At 46.8% G+C, this 13659-nt stretch overlaps 1 protein-coding gene across 2 annotated transcripts in view; it reads left to right on the top strand.

The window, feature by feature from the left end:
• The window catches only part of COL4A6 (collagen type IV alpha 6 chain), a 283132-nt gene that overhangs the window by 234786 nt on the left and 34687 nt on the right, over positions 1-13659 (top strand). For both annotated transcript variants that reach the window (XM_029241453.1, XM_029241452.1), the window contains exons 14-20: positions 5835-5894; positions 7154-7198; positions 7686-7739; positions 9255-9324; positions 10396-10503; positions 11401-11541; positions 12368-12472. In XM_029241453.1, coding sequence (XP_029097286.1) covers positions 5835-5894; positions 7154-7198; positions 7686-7739; positions 9255-9324; positions 10396-10503; positions 11401-11541; positions 12368-12472 — 583 coding nt within the window. The remainder of the gene's footprint in view (positions 1-5834; positions 5895-7153; positions 7199-7685; positions 7740-9254; positions 9325-10395; positions 10504-11400; positions 11542-12367; positions 12473-13659) is intronic.

The raw sequence follows: 13659 nt of genomic DNA, 5'->3' as shown, positions 1-13659 counted from the left end.
GTAAACAAATGAAGGGAGAACAAGTTCATATATTGGTAAGTGATACATAGAAGATAAAAAAAGGGTAAAAGTGTTGGAGTGTGGATGGGTAATGGGATGGGCACCTTTGGACAGAGTGGTCAAGAAGGGCCTCTCTGAGGGATCGCTTATTATGAGGGAGCGAGTCATGTGAAAGGTCGGGAAGAGTGTTTCTGGCCAAGGGAACCATAAGTGTCAACACCCTGAGGTTGGAACAAGCTCAGTGCTTTAGAGGAACAGCAAGAAGGTGAGCGGGTGGAGAAGAGTGAGCGAGGCCAAGAACCAGGCAGAGAGGCAGGAGCCATATCATGGAGACCTTTGTAGGTCAGATGTGGCTTTTATGTTAAATGTAATGGGAAGCCATTGGAAGGCCCTGACTTGTATTTTTAAGATCTCTCTGGTGGTACTGGGAGTTGGGGGGCTGGGTTATGGAGGATGGGGGGAGGGGAAGGCAGCAAACAGAGGCTACTGCAACAATCCTGGTGAGGAATGGTGGTGGCTTGGACTAGGATGATGGCAGTGGAAATGGAGAGAAGTACATGGATTCAAAATGTAAAAAGTTTAAAATTTTTGTTACAGAACATTTCAAACACATACAAAGTAGGGAGAGTGGCATAATGGTCCCCCTGTGTACCCATCACCTAGCGTCAATAATTAGCAACTCATGGCCAATCTGAAGCCAACAGCAGATGTAGCATTTCATTACAAATACCTCAGTGTTTCTAAGAGATAAGGACTTTTTAAAAACATAATGATGATTTCATCACCACTAATTAATTATCAGAAATGACAATATCTGTTAAGTCAGAATTCAGGTTTATGATTGTCTCATAAATATATTTTTTTATAATTACCTGGTCTTGAATCAGAATCCAAATGACGCTCACAGATTACATTTGGTTGATACATCTCTTAAACTACAAGATATGTTTTGAAGGAGCTGATGAGATTTCCATGGATTGGGTGTAGGGGTCAGGAGGGAAATGGATGAATCAAAGATGACTAGGCCTGCCCCCGGCTTGCTGGCAAAGTGGGGAGAGATGACTCCGGTGCTTCCCTGCAGTTCTTTGAAACACTTTGGGTCTCTCCAGGTGGCCGGAAAACACAGCCAGTAGAGCCACTGGCACAGATTACTTCCACAGTGATCCCTACTACTCCATAGAGACACAGGGGCAACAGAGAACCATCTATTCAATGGCCTTGATTTTAATCAGCTCAGTATCTAATGAATCATAAAGGGAAAGAATATTCATGTTGGAGACAGGACACCTGGACTTCAGCCTCAGCCCCAGCTCTGGGCCTTCAAGTATCTGAACCTCTCTGTATATATGTCATGTGGCAATGGTCATATCTACTGTTTTGAGGCCCAACTCACAATGTTCATCAGGTTTCTTTACAAAGTATAAATCTGTGCTGTCCAATAGGATAACCACTAGCCACATAACAGCTACCAATCCTTTGAAATGTGGCTAGTCTGAGATGAGATGTGCTGTAAGTGTAAAATACACACCAGATTTCCAAACCTAGGTGTGAGGAAAATAATCTAAATTATCTCATTAACAATTTTTATGTCAGTGTTGAAATGACAATATTTATGATGTGTTTGGTTAAATAAAATGTTGTTAGATTAACCTCACCTATTTGTTTTACTTTTTTAATGAAGCTACTAGAAAATTTAAAATAACATAGTAGTTCACATTATCTTTCGATTGGACAGCACAGACATAGAGTACTTTGCAAGTGGGCTGGGGAATAAAGTCTGCACCTTTCTTTGTGAGCATTTCACATAAATTCTAGTCACCTCTTATCATCCCTATGATGTAAGCAAGGTGGGCTGGGTTTATATCCCTGACTGATGAGGAAACCATGGCCTGAACGGGTAAAGAGGCTTGTCCAGAGTCACTCAGCAAGTTATTAGCAGAGCTGAGACTGAAATTCAGTTTTCTTGAATACTAGCCAACTCCAGGCTTTTTCCTCATACCATACTGCCCCCTACTGTTCAGTTCATTCTTGTCATGGTGGTTGTGGATTGCGTGATCTCTGGTGCTTTGCAGTTCACTGGCTCACGCTCCCTCCCTCCTTACCATTCCCTTCCCTGTTCTACGTCAGAGGATTTCCCCTTCTGCAATTTCACCCGTTCCCTTTTGCCCTGTGAAAGAAAGACACACTGACTGACAGCAACGCACAGTGATAAACTGCAATACCGTTTCACGCTCAGCATTTCCAGAGTTTCACAGTGTGCCCTGACAAATAGAAACCCCAGTTGATTGTAAAGACATCCAAGGTGGAAAAAAAAGCTTCCTTTATATGGTACAGCATATTTTCAGAGAGTGGGAATCAAGAAACCAGAGTTCTCAGGCCACTTTGGTGTGGATTCCACATGCAACCCTGGCCAAATCCTATAACTCCTTTGCTGCTAATATCTCTATCTGCTTAATGGGAACATTTATAGGTAACTTCTGTGACTTCTGCCAGAATAGTTGTAAGAAGAAAGGTGGTGACGTGTTTGAGATGCTCTGGGCTTTTCAGAGGAAACACACTTCTCAAATCCAAAGCCCTCACGTCGGCTTTCAATTATCCACACTCACTGAGAAACAAGGCAGCGCTGAGGGTGGAAATCTCTGGGGAATCTGAAATGTTCCCTTCAACCATTTGTTTTCTTTCCATCCTAGCCCAGATCTTTGCAGGAGCTGCTGACAAGTGGCCAACCTGAGTGATTTAGACCTCACTTTCTTTCCCTTGCCCCTTCTGCAGTGACCCAGCATCCTTGCTTTTCTGGCTCAGCCCCAGCTTCACACATTTCATGACATTGTCCCAGCAGCGCACTCACGTGTAGGCCACAGATGCTCCCGTGGAGATTGTCAGAGAGAGTCATATACCTCTGTGCCCTCCAAGGCGCCAGCAAACGCAGGGTAAGGCAACATGGCAGATGAGAGAAGGGAAGAAAGCGGTGAATCCCGAGGTACCTATTGAGTGGATCTGAGGCAACTACTGGACAGGCGGGAGTTCTCTTTCTGCTGAGCACCAGGCTTTCCAGGCACTTCAGGTAGGTCCTTCGGAGGAGGAGCCCCATCTTGACAGACTTAAGCTAAGCCCTCCCCACCGCCCCGGCCCCCCACCCCCCCGCAACCCGGTGCCCTGAGGGGCAGTAGCAGCAGTGTGACAGGGTCAGAGTTGACAAGGAGACTGACTTTCCTAACCTCTCAAATTTCACATCTCAAGTCGCCCTCGCAGTGCCAAGCCAAACCGATCGCTGCAGTTTAGCCTCCAAAATGTGACCCCACAATATGCTCATTCCCCGCCCCTCCCCCATGGCCTCCGTCCCCCTTTTCAGGCTTCAGCCTCCCTCCTGCCTTCCTGCCCTCCTTGTGCAGGTGGGCCTCGCCCCTCTCCACCGCCCTCACTGGGGCCGGGCGAGGAGCTCAGGCGGAGAGGGTGACCACCGTGCTGGCAGCCTGCCTCTCGGGCCAGCAGGCCTCTGAGGACCCAGGGCCAGAGTGTCTTTCACTCCACAGCGGGGCCTGACGCCCCCTGGTTCCAGCCTACTGTCTGCAGCTTGCCTTTTTCTCACACCCCCCTCTTCACCCTGCTGTCTGCCCCGACTCCCAGCCACGTGACTGAAGTTGAGTTTTTGCAGAGCCACTAATATCCATGAACCCAAAATACCAGGAGACCAGGGCCCTAGAGAGCAGGCCTGTAAACAGCTAAGCTAGTGCTCTAATGAGGTGTTCCTGACCGTGGGTGAGAAGGGGTAAGGGAGCAGTGGGTGCTGATCAGCTCATGATGGCGACTGACTGGGCCGAGGCCGGGGCCCAAGACATCTTGCTAGAACAGCTTGTTCAGCAGGGCCTCGTACAGGGCCTCCCTGTGCTGGGAGACAAGCTGAGCCTACAGCCCAATACCTTGCCAAGTCATTTATGTTTTATTGGCTCTAACCCCGACACACAAATTGCTTTTTAACATTTTTTTTCCTTTTTAAACTTTGTATATGTTTTTTTGCTCACCTTGTAGCTCAGTCTCTCACACCCTCTCTCTGAGAAAGCAAGAGTCCAGAGGCTCTTTCTGCTTTCCGGAGAGGAAGGACAAGTTGTCTTTACAACTGTGGTAAAGATAGGTGGAGGCTGCGAGATGGTACCTGGACATTCTTTTCCTCACACTTTTGAACAGTTTTTTCCCTTGGTCACTGTTCCATTTAATTCAACAAGTATGTATTGGACCACCTTGTATGTGTCAGGCTACAGTAACATGCCTTGGAGGAGACAGAAGTGAATGTGATACAGACCTTCTCTCACAGACTTTCATCCGGAACCCGGCTTAGTGCTTGAAGAGTTTGGGGCAGCGTGGGCTGCCGTAGCTTCTGTGCACAGGCCAGGGAAGGCTCCGTGAAGTGTTTGACTTCAGCCGCCAATAGATACATGCCACCAGGGGGCAGCATGCCTTGGTTTCCAATTTGAGCTGCAGAACTAAGTTTGCATTCAGTTTGACACACAGGCCTTTCAAATAGAAACCCTATTCAGCATGAGGTCTGAGCAATTTGACTCCTAACTGTGGATGTAGAAAAGAGGGAAGGCAAGTAGGAGCCAAAGGCTGCTTTGAGTTGGACCCTTCACAGACGTACACTCCCCTCCTCAACAACAACAGTAAAAACAACTCACGTTTTAAAAACAAAAGAAAGTAAAAACTTGGGCCTAGAAAACTAAGGGCTATTCAGCCAACTGTACCCACGGGAATGCTCTGAGTATGAAAGAGGAAGAAAAAAAAACTACAAATGGGATTGGAGCAGTGCTTTTACAATTAGCTGAGCCAGGTCACATCAAGAGGACAACAGGAGATGTGCCATAACATTTAGTGTCTTTCACAAGCTTACATTTGAGAGAACTTCACTGCCTCCTTTACTCTTATAATAGGCCTAAATGCTATCTGCCAACATCCGTGCTCCAGGAAGTCCCATTTTAAACAGTAACAACAAAGTGACCTCGATTACATTTGCCATGAAAGACTTTATCCACTCTGGTAATGAATTCTTTCTGTATCTCAGGGGGCCCAGAATATGCTTGCCCTGGACCCAGAGGGGAGGAAGCTCTCTCATTCACTCTGCTTTTTGGATTTCTGCTTATTCCTAGAGAATCCCCAAGTCGTGTCCGTGGCTGCAAGCCCTCACCTTCTGTGAGCAGGACAAGAGGGGTTGGTGGCCATCTTGCAGTCCCTTTGAGAGTGTTCCTAAAGCCCGCACAGTTCTAGATCACGCCTAGATAGAAACACTCCTTCCCACTGAAGCGGATGTTGCAGTCATCATGTCTCCAAAGGGCAAAAGCTCTTCTCTCTAGCATCGATCCCCAAGGATTAACACAATTCTCCATTTGTGGGTCATCTTTGACCCAAGCTCCTAGATCGTGGGAAGCAGCCTGTTCTCTTGGAAAGGGCCCTGGAATGGAAGCTAACGCCCTGACTGTCTCATTGACTCTCTAACCCGTGCAAGATGCTCGGCCCTTCTGAGTGTTAGTTTCCGCATCTGTAAAATCAGTGAGGTTAGATCTGTCATCATTTCTATGCTGTTAGTTCGTGTTTCCATAAATACTTGTAATAGTTTTTTGGGGAGAAGACATTACTTCTAGAACCAAAAAGAAGCCTTTAATGAATGGTTCAAATTATCTTCAAGGCCTATGTGTTTCTCAGGCGGTGACGAGACGCTCAGCATGGTTGAGCTTCCCCAGTGGGACAGTGGAGCTGATTGGAAATTACCACCTTGCTTTGGATGGAGCCAGGAGACCTGTGAGGAAATGAATGTTATAATCTGTGGTCTCTTTTTCCTTTAGGGTTTTGGAATTGCTGGAGAAAAAGGAGAAAAGGGAATCCCTGGTTTGCCGGGACCTAGGGTACGAACCTGGAATTTTGCTTGCCTGGATCTGTCAAGTCACCCGGTCCCTTTTGTTTTCCGTTTGCATCTCTGTTATGTAACTTGATGGCCTCCTAAGCTTCTCTTGTTTCTCTTTCTCAACCCTCGGGCAGGTCCCTAAGACCTCTTCCTCTCCCTTCTGCCACATTCCCTTGACTTAGTGGCTCCTTTGAATAAGGAATGAGGTACAGTAAGTCCCCTACATACGAACCTTCAAGTTGTGAACCTTTCAAAGATGCAAACGTATTATAAACCTATTACAGTACAGTACTATATAGCCAATTGTGTTAGTTGGGTATCTAGGCTAATTTTGTTGGACTTACGAACAAACTGGACTTAAAAATGCACTCTTGGAATGGAACTCGTTCGCATGTAGGGGACTTACTGTACTCCCTACACCAGGTGGTTCCTCAGCCCGTTTACTCTCCTTGTCCTCAGCTATAATTATCTTCTGGGCTAAAGAATGACATGTCTTACTTTCATTCCATTCTATCCTGAGGGAAGGTGGGGTAGGGGCAGTTTGCAGGAATGGAAGAAAGAGGACCAAGTGCAATTTTTATAGGACAGAAACAAACCTGGGAAGTTCTAGAACACAGTGAGTAATGTTTGGAGTCAACAGTTTCCAATAATAATCTCACTTCAAGTGGAGAAATAACTGTTAGCCTCTCTGATTCCTAGCTTCAGGCACTTAGGTCTTACGTTGTTAGTAATTGGCCAACCTTAGCCTTAGAGAAGCAACACTTCAGAGAATTAATTGTCTTTTTAGCTTGGTCATGAAGTTTGTCAAGAGTCTTTTGAGTATTCTGCAGTGTTCATCCATTACCCTGCCATTTCTTTCTCTACTTTCCTCTACTCCCCTGTCTTGAAAACACAAAATCACCAACAAAAAATGCATTGGGGGAGAGAGACAAGAGGCCCTCCCACAATCTATTTAAAAATCTCATGACTTGGAACTAATGCAGACTAAGTATAATACCACCCAGCCCTTCTACCCAATTCCACATAGTACTTAAAATGTTTCCATTTATTTAGCTCTTTAAAATTTCCCTGTGTGCCTATTCAGCCTGATGGATTAGTGCTTAGAAAGAAGTCATTAAGGCACGTCTAGGAACATTCTCTTACCTGGTTTTAGGAGCTGCTAAATCCTGATCTCAGTTGGAGAGCTTTGTTATGTAAGTCTAGTTGCTTTGTCTAGTATGGGCTATTAATCTTTCTAAGGTACCTCTATTCTCTTTACAGGGTCCCACGGGTTTAGAAGGAGTCCAAGGCCCTCCGGGGAGTCAGGTATTTTGGTTAATATCTTTAAAGCCTCAGTGTATAAAATCCAAATCAGAAGGCCGTCTTGCTTTACTTAACATGACCATCAATGCAAAGGGAAACACTGCTTACAATTCAAATTGTCCGCCTCTCTTTGTTTGATAGAATCTCAGCCACTCACTTCTTTTGTTTTTACCCAAGAAGATGAGTGTCCATTGTTCAGTCCTATGATGAAGTAGTACTCCTTTAACATGTTATCAGGGCCTAGCAAAGCCAGCCTGCTTGTATTCGTCTCTAGCCTTGTGGCCCTTGTACCTCCTAACATGCAAGTTGGCTACCTAAGCGCCATATTGCCTTCTGGAACATTTTACGGCTTCCAGAGTCAGGTATGATCCATATATAACCTGGAATGCCGGCCAAAATCCCTGTGCCATTTGCCCTGGCCTAATCCAAAAACCAGCCCCTCTTGTGCTCTTAGACATTCAATTCAGTTGTAACTATGTTTCTGTCACAGGGCAAGAAGGGGTCTTCAGGTTTCCCCGGGCTTAATGGATTCCCAGGAATTAAGGTAATGTTTTTGGGAAGTGAAAATCAGTCCATTTGGGCTGCTATAACAAAATATCACAGACTGGGTGGCTTATAAAAAAGAGAAATTTATTTCTCATAGTTCTGGAGGCTGGAAGTCTGAGATCAGGGGGCCAGCATGGTTAGGTTCTGGTGAAGATCCTCCTCCGGCTTGCAAACTGCCTACTCCTTGCTATGTCCTCACATGGTGGAAGGGGCAGGCTAGCTCTCTTGGGCCTCTTTTATAAGGGCACTAACAATGGTGGGAGCTCTGCCCTCATGACCTAATCACCTCCCAAAGACCTCACCTCCTAATATCATCATCACCTTGGGCATTAGGTTTTCAACATGAATTTTTGGGAGACACAAACATTCAGATCATAGCAAATGCCTATATGATGAAATGGAGTACTTTTTAGTATTTTGACATTTTTAGATGTCACCCTTTTCACACGAAATGCGTACAAGCAAATCCATCCCTACAAGGAGAAATATTTTATTATTGACATTGTTTAGAATTGCCAACTTTGGGGTTTTGTTATCGTTTTTAAATTCTCTCAAGCAATGCATCCCCTTATTGCCTGCACCTGGGACAGACAGCTCCTACCTCCCAAGCCTGGATATGCCACTCTGTCTGATTCTGGTACCTGAGTCTCCCTTTTGAGAGAATTAGGACTCTTTTGACTTCCTCTGCCTGACATCACCCACTAACAAGGGCCGTGACAGTAGCAGAGTCCCAAGCCTGCTGAAAGTGGGAAATAAAAGTTAAAACTCGGGCTTCCCCAGCCGCAAGGCACAGGGATATTAGCTCGGTGCTTTGTGACAGCCTGGAGGGGTGGGATAGGGAGAGTGGGAGGGAGGGAGATGCAAGAGGGAAGAGATATGGAAACATATGTATATGTATAACTGATTCACTTTGTTATAAAGCAGAAACACACCATTGTAAAGCAATTATACCCCAATAAAGATGTTTAAAAAAACAAACAAACAAAAAAAAACTCAGGCTTCCCTGGTGGCGCAGTGGTTGAGAGTCCGCCTGCCGATGCAGGGGACACAGGTTCGTGCCCCGGTCCGGGAAGATCCCGTGTGCCGCGGAGTGGCTGGGCCCGTGAGCCATGGCCGCTGAGCCTGCGCGTCCGGAGCCTGTGCTCCGCAACGAAAAAAGTTAAAACTCTGTTCCCTCCTTAGCACCTCTTGGGTGTAGCCATATTTTCTATTTCTGCGATATGTTTCCCAGGCCCAGAAGCAGATTGTCTTGGAGTCAGGTTGCAAGATAAAATTGGGATCCCTTGTGCTTGACAGGTTCTCAGTTGAGTGTCAGGCCTCTGGGCTGCCTTGTGTCACCTTCATCTTAAATTTATTGGACTTTGAAATTAACCTATGGATTGTTTGGCCCTGGAAATCAGGGGTTACAGAAGGAGGAACCTTCCATTGTCCCAGGGAATGGTTTTGAGGGAACATAAATCTTATGTGATGAGGTCACAGAAATATTTGTGTTTAATGTATTTAATCTTTGCAGGGTGAAAAGGGTGACATTGGCCAGCCAGGCCCAGATGTTTTCATCGATACAGATGGTGCTGTGATCTCAGGTGCAACTTTTCATTGATTGGAGTGGAAAAAAAAAAAGATAGGAAGTTGACTTCTATATCCCCTGTAATTGTTAAGAGGATACTTTGTCAGCCACTGGATTGCTGCTAAACCCGATCCCCACAAGGGCCACTCATGGATCCTAAACTTGGGAAATGAATCTAACTCCAATGTCTTAGGCAAAGAAGCCAAGCCCCATACTCCATGTTTGTGTTGGGTCCACCAAGACTAGGATTTGCGTTGGCCTGGGTCTGGATTTGCTAAAAATGGTTCTCCTAGTGATGCTTAGGGAAGGATTCATATCCTCCCAGCTAGGCTAACTTCAGCCTGATACTCTGGGACACACAGGGTCTCATGTACGTGATCCCATGCATGCTTGAGCTTGACAATTTCACAGGAAGTGGAAAAGTATCTTTGGTTAGGGGAGCAAGTATCTTTTGGTTAGGACAGCCCTCAATAGTGTGACACTTTGGAAGTTTGCCTTCACCTCTCCTTGTTCTAGTTACTGTGTGTGCCCAACTCTTCCCTTCGCCTTCTCTAGAGATCTAGATGTCAGTGTCTCCAGCTACTTCTCGCTTGACCAAAGGCTTCTCCTGTAGTGCCTCTTCAATCTGGGTCCCCTAACTTCCTTCTCCTCACATCCTCTCAGGCCTGTGCCCTGTCTGGTAAACTCATTAAAGCTGAGGTGTTAATGGTTGACGGTGGCTTCCTGTGTTCCACGCTCAAGAAACCTGTGTATAACATGAAGAGTAGGCTTCAACACCTTAACCCAAATGGCAGAGATTTGAGGCATGACAAAAGATTACTAGTAGTAGAAGAACCTTCCTAGTACTTATCAGATCTTACCATGGAAGGTAAGCCCTGGCCAGACCAGTACTGAACAGTAGGAGAGCCTTAGCTCAAATAGGCCCATTATCACATGAGAGCATTAGCATCTGGGAGACCTGTGAAGGGCAAGAAAGGTGCTTCTAACCTGAGGACATCTCCTTGCAACTCTTTTGAGGCATTTTGTGGCATTTGTGGGCCTCCCTTCGGTTTGCTTACTGCTTTTTTTGTTGTTGTTGCAATGCCAGGTTATCCTGGAGACCCCGGTATGCCAGGCCTCCCAGGCCTTAAAGGAGATGAAGGCATCCAGGGCCTGCCTGGCCCTCCTGGTGCCCCTGGATTACCAGCTTTACCAGGTAAAACAAACTAACCCACCCCATGCACAGATCTCCACTCTGGTGCTCAGCATCCCCTTCTATACTCTGGTCTGGGTACATACCCAGCCAAAGTCAAAAGAAAGGTAGACTATAGTCAGTAGGCTCCCTGCTGCAAGCCCAAGGCCAATGTATATGAGAATAGGGCCTGGGTAAGCAGCTTTCCTTTGACCTCAGTAATGTACCATAGCTATATAGGCAATCCCCGACCATCAATGAGGGGGCCTGGGTTGGCCTGCCAGAGCCCTGTCACCCTTCTGTTTATGTGCCATCCCAGTTGATGCTTGCCAGAAGGAGCTAACAAAAGCCCAGACAAAAGTTTGTACCCAGACCTTCACTCTGTGCTTAACCCAGGATCCTGTGGATGACATCCTTGACACAGTCATTGGAGGAACACACCCATATGTCACTCTACAGTAGTAAACAGAGAAAGGGCATGCCAGCGTCTGGGAGGCAGTGATGTTCCAAATACAAAGCCTCAGACATTACTTTTAAAGACAGCAGTTTCTAAATTCTCTGGAGATGGGCCTCTGTATGGATACCTGTGCTTTTAAAATGGCCACTTGGAGGAGATACAGCTGATCTCAGCACCAAGGTGGAAAAAATCTAGAAATGGGAGGCTGGAGACCCAGGTTTCCCTCTCAGGTGCCACTTAGAAGTTCTGCACCCCTGACCATGTTTCTGTACGTCTTTGGGCCTCCATTTTCCAAGAGGTTAGGCTAGCTGATTCCTAGGGACCCTTCTAACTCAGCTGCAGGAGAAGGGCAGATGCTTTCCCAAATTCTCCCTTGGAGCTAGTGTCTAACATCGGCACTGATTGGAATCCCCTGAAGAGGAGGGTGATGTGATGAGCATTTTTGTGTGGGCTTATCCTTCCAGGTGGCCCCGGTACTCTAGGGCTCCAGGGAGTTCCAGGCCTGAAGGGGGACCAAGGAAACCCCGGCCACACCACAATTGGGGCAGCTGGCCTCCCTGGCAGAGATGGTTTGCCAGGCCTACCAGGCCTACCAGGCCTACCCGGTAAGTTGTTTGTTTCTCTCTTTGGTCTTGAGATCCAGGTGTGATCCAGATTGCAGAACAGTCCTGATTTTTGAGGGAGGGAGCATGCCACAGGTTAGGGACCACAGCAATCAGAGTGTTCACCAAGGAATAGGCAAGTGAGGGCCATCTCGATGATCAGACACTACCTAATGCCTTCTGACTTCGTAGTCATTCCCTTTCCCCCTTCACTGTTCTCAGCCCCTAGGCCTGTGGTCTTGCAGCTCCTGAAGGAGCAGCATTGGCTCTTTCAAGCTTTCCTTGGTCCTCAGGGCTCCAGCGGGGCGGGCTGAGAGTCCAAGAAATGGGAAACCAAGCCTGGATCCTCAAAGTGGCTGCTAAAAGCCTCCACAGGGCTTATTCTCCTTAGGTCATCTACCTGAGTATGAGATTCTAGATTCTAAGAAAAGGGCTAGAAATATGCCCCGCATGTTTCTTTGTGACCTGCAACCCCTGACCACTGCAGCTTGTACCCATCTCCTCTTTTGTCCTAAGAGGACTTCCTGGGATAGACATGGGGACTGCTGAGTTGCTGAAGCTGCCTTGGTTATTCCCATATCCCCAGTGTCTAGTCCAGTGCCTGGAACATAGTAGACATCCTATAAGTAGTAGTAGTAGAGAGAATTGAGCCAACAGAGTTTGGACTTGCTACAGACTTTGGGTCCTTGTCTTGGATTTTTTGGGGGAAGGGTGTCTCTGCTCTGGTGGTTGAGGCTCAAGGACCCTTGGTGACTGAGCTGCTATGCTGAGTCACGTGAGCCCAGGCTCCTGTAAGTTGCCAATCTTTTATGTTTTTTTTTTCCTAAAGGTCCAGCATTTGAGACGGGAACTCTACAGAGCACAGAGCCAGGGTTGCCTGGTCTCCGAGGAGAACGAGGTCCAAAAGGAAACCCAGGCCTCAAAGGAATCAAAGGTGATTTTGTCCCCTTAGGTTTCTTTGTTCCCCAAACTCCCTGGAGAAGGCCCTCTGGGAAGAAGCAAACTAACAGCCTTGGGAACCTGAACAGGATGAATCCTGGATCTTGAGTGGGAATGTGATTATACGACTGTTGGAAGTGCTATATTTGGAGCTCTAAGACTGAGGCTGGCGGTTGAGGTCACACAGGACAAAGTGGCCCCCAGGCTACTCTACCTGCCCCCTCCACCTGCAGAAGCTACTCTGCACATTCTGCAGCCCCTCTCAGTTTGCAAGGCCAAGGCAGGAAGTCACCTGAAGGAGAGGTCAAGACCTGGAACTCTGAAAAAGCCAACTGGCTCCAGGAAAACAACTCCGGTCCCCACAGATTGACTGAAGGATTGATTGATTGCCCCAGCCTTCGGCTGCCTTGCACTTTCCATCTTTCTCTTGTCTTAGGGTCATTCCTCCATTTCATACTCTGAGGGACAGATGCTAAAGTGCAAATAAATCACTTCATTATAGTTCCAGCCCAGGGCAGGGTGGAGGAAGAGGTGAAAGTACTGGCTGAAGAGAGGTTTGGGTATACCTGGGGGTTTCAGGTACCTGAGATCTCTCCTGTTCTCTCAAGGAATTTACAGCTCTCCTCGACCTCAAACAGAGAGGTTTTAACTCACTCCTCTCCTTTCTCATTGCCCTATCATAAAATGGCACTACCTAAGTATAGGAGCTAGTTCAGAAATTTTTGAAAGCCCCATCTCTAATTTTTAGATCCAGGGAAGATGGTTGAGGGCAAAGGATATTAAATTTCAAGTCTTGACCTAGGATGTCAACTTTGGCCCTTCCCTGACTCACTGCAGAGCTAGTGTGCTTCTTGATACCATTCTCATACTTAAAAACAGGGCCAACTCTAATGCCTCCCCTCCTATATTCCCATGGGACCAGAAGGTTTTTCTCTCTCTCTCTCTCTCTCTCTCTCTCTCTAAGTCTGGAATAGTGATAGTGATTCTCAGGTGATTCACTGGACATGAGGATCACCTAGGGGAAATTACTACAAATTAGATTCTTGGACCTGGCCGCCTGAGAGTCTGATTGATCGGACCTGGGGTGAGGCCCAGCAAGCTGCCTTATAAACAAGCATCCCAGGTGACTCAGGCAGGAGGTTCATGGATCACACTCGAGAAATGATTATTTGGAGAACAGGC

Source organism: Monodon monoceros, unplaced genomic scaffold (assembly GCF_005190385.1).
Source record: "Monodon monoceros isolate NGI ecotype Baffin Bay Population unplaced genomic scaffold, NGI_Narwhal_1 Super_Scaffold_22, whole genome shotgun sequence".
NCBI lineage: Eukaryota > Metazoa > Chordata > Mammalia > Artiodactyla > Monodontidae > Monodon > Monodon monoceros.
This window is presented reverse-complemented; position numbering and strand designations above follow the sequence as displayed.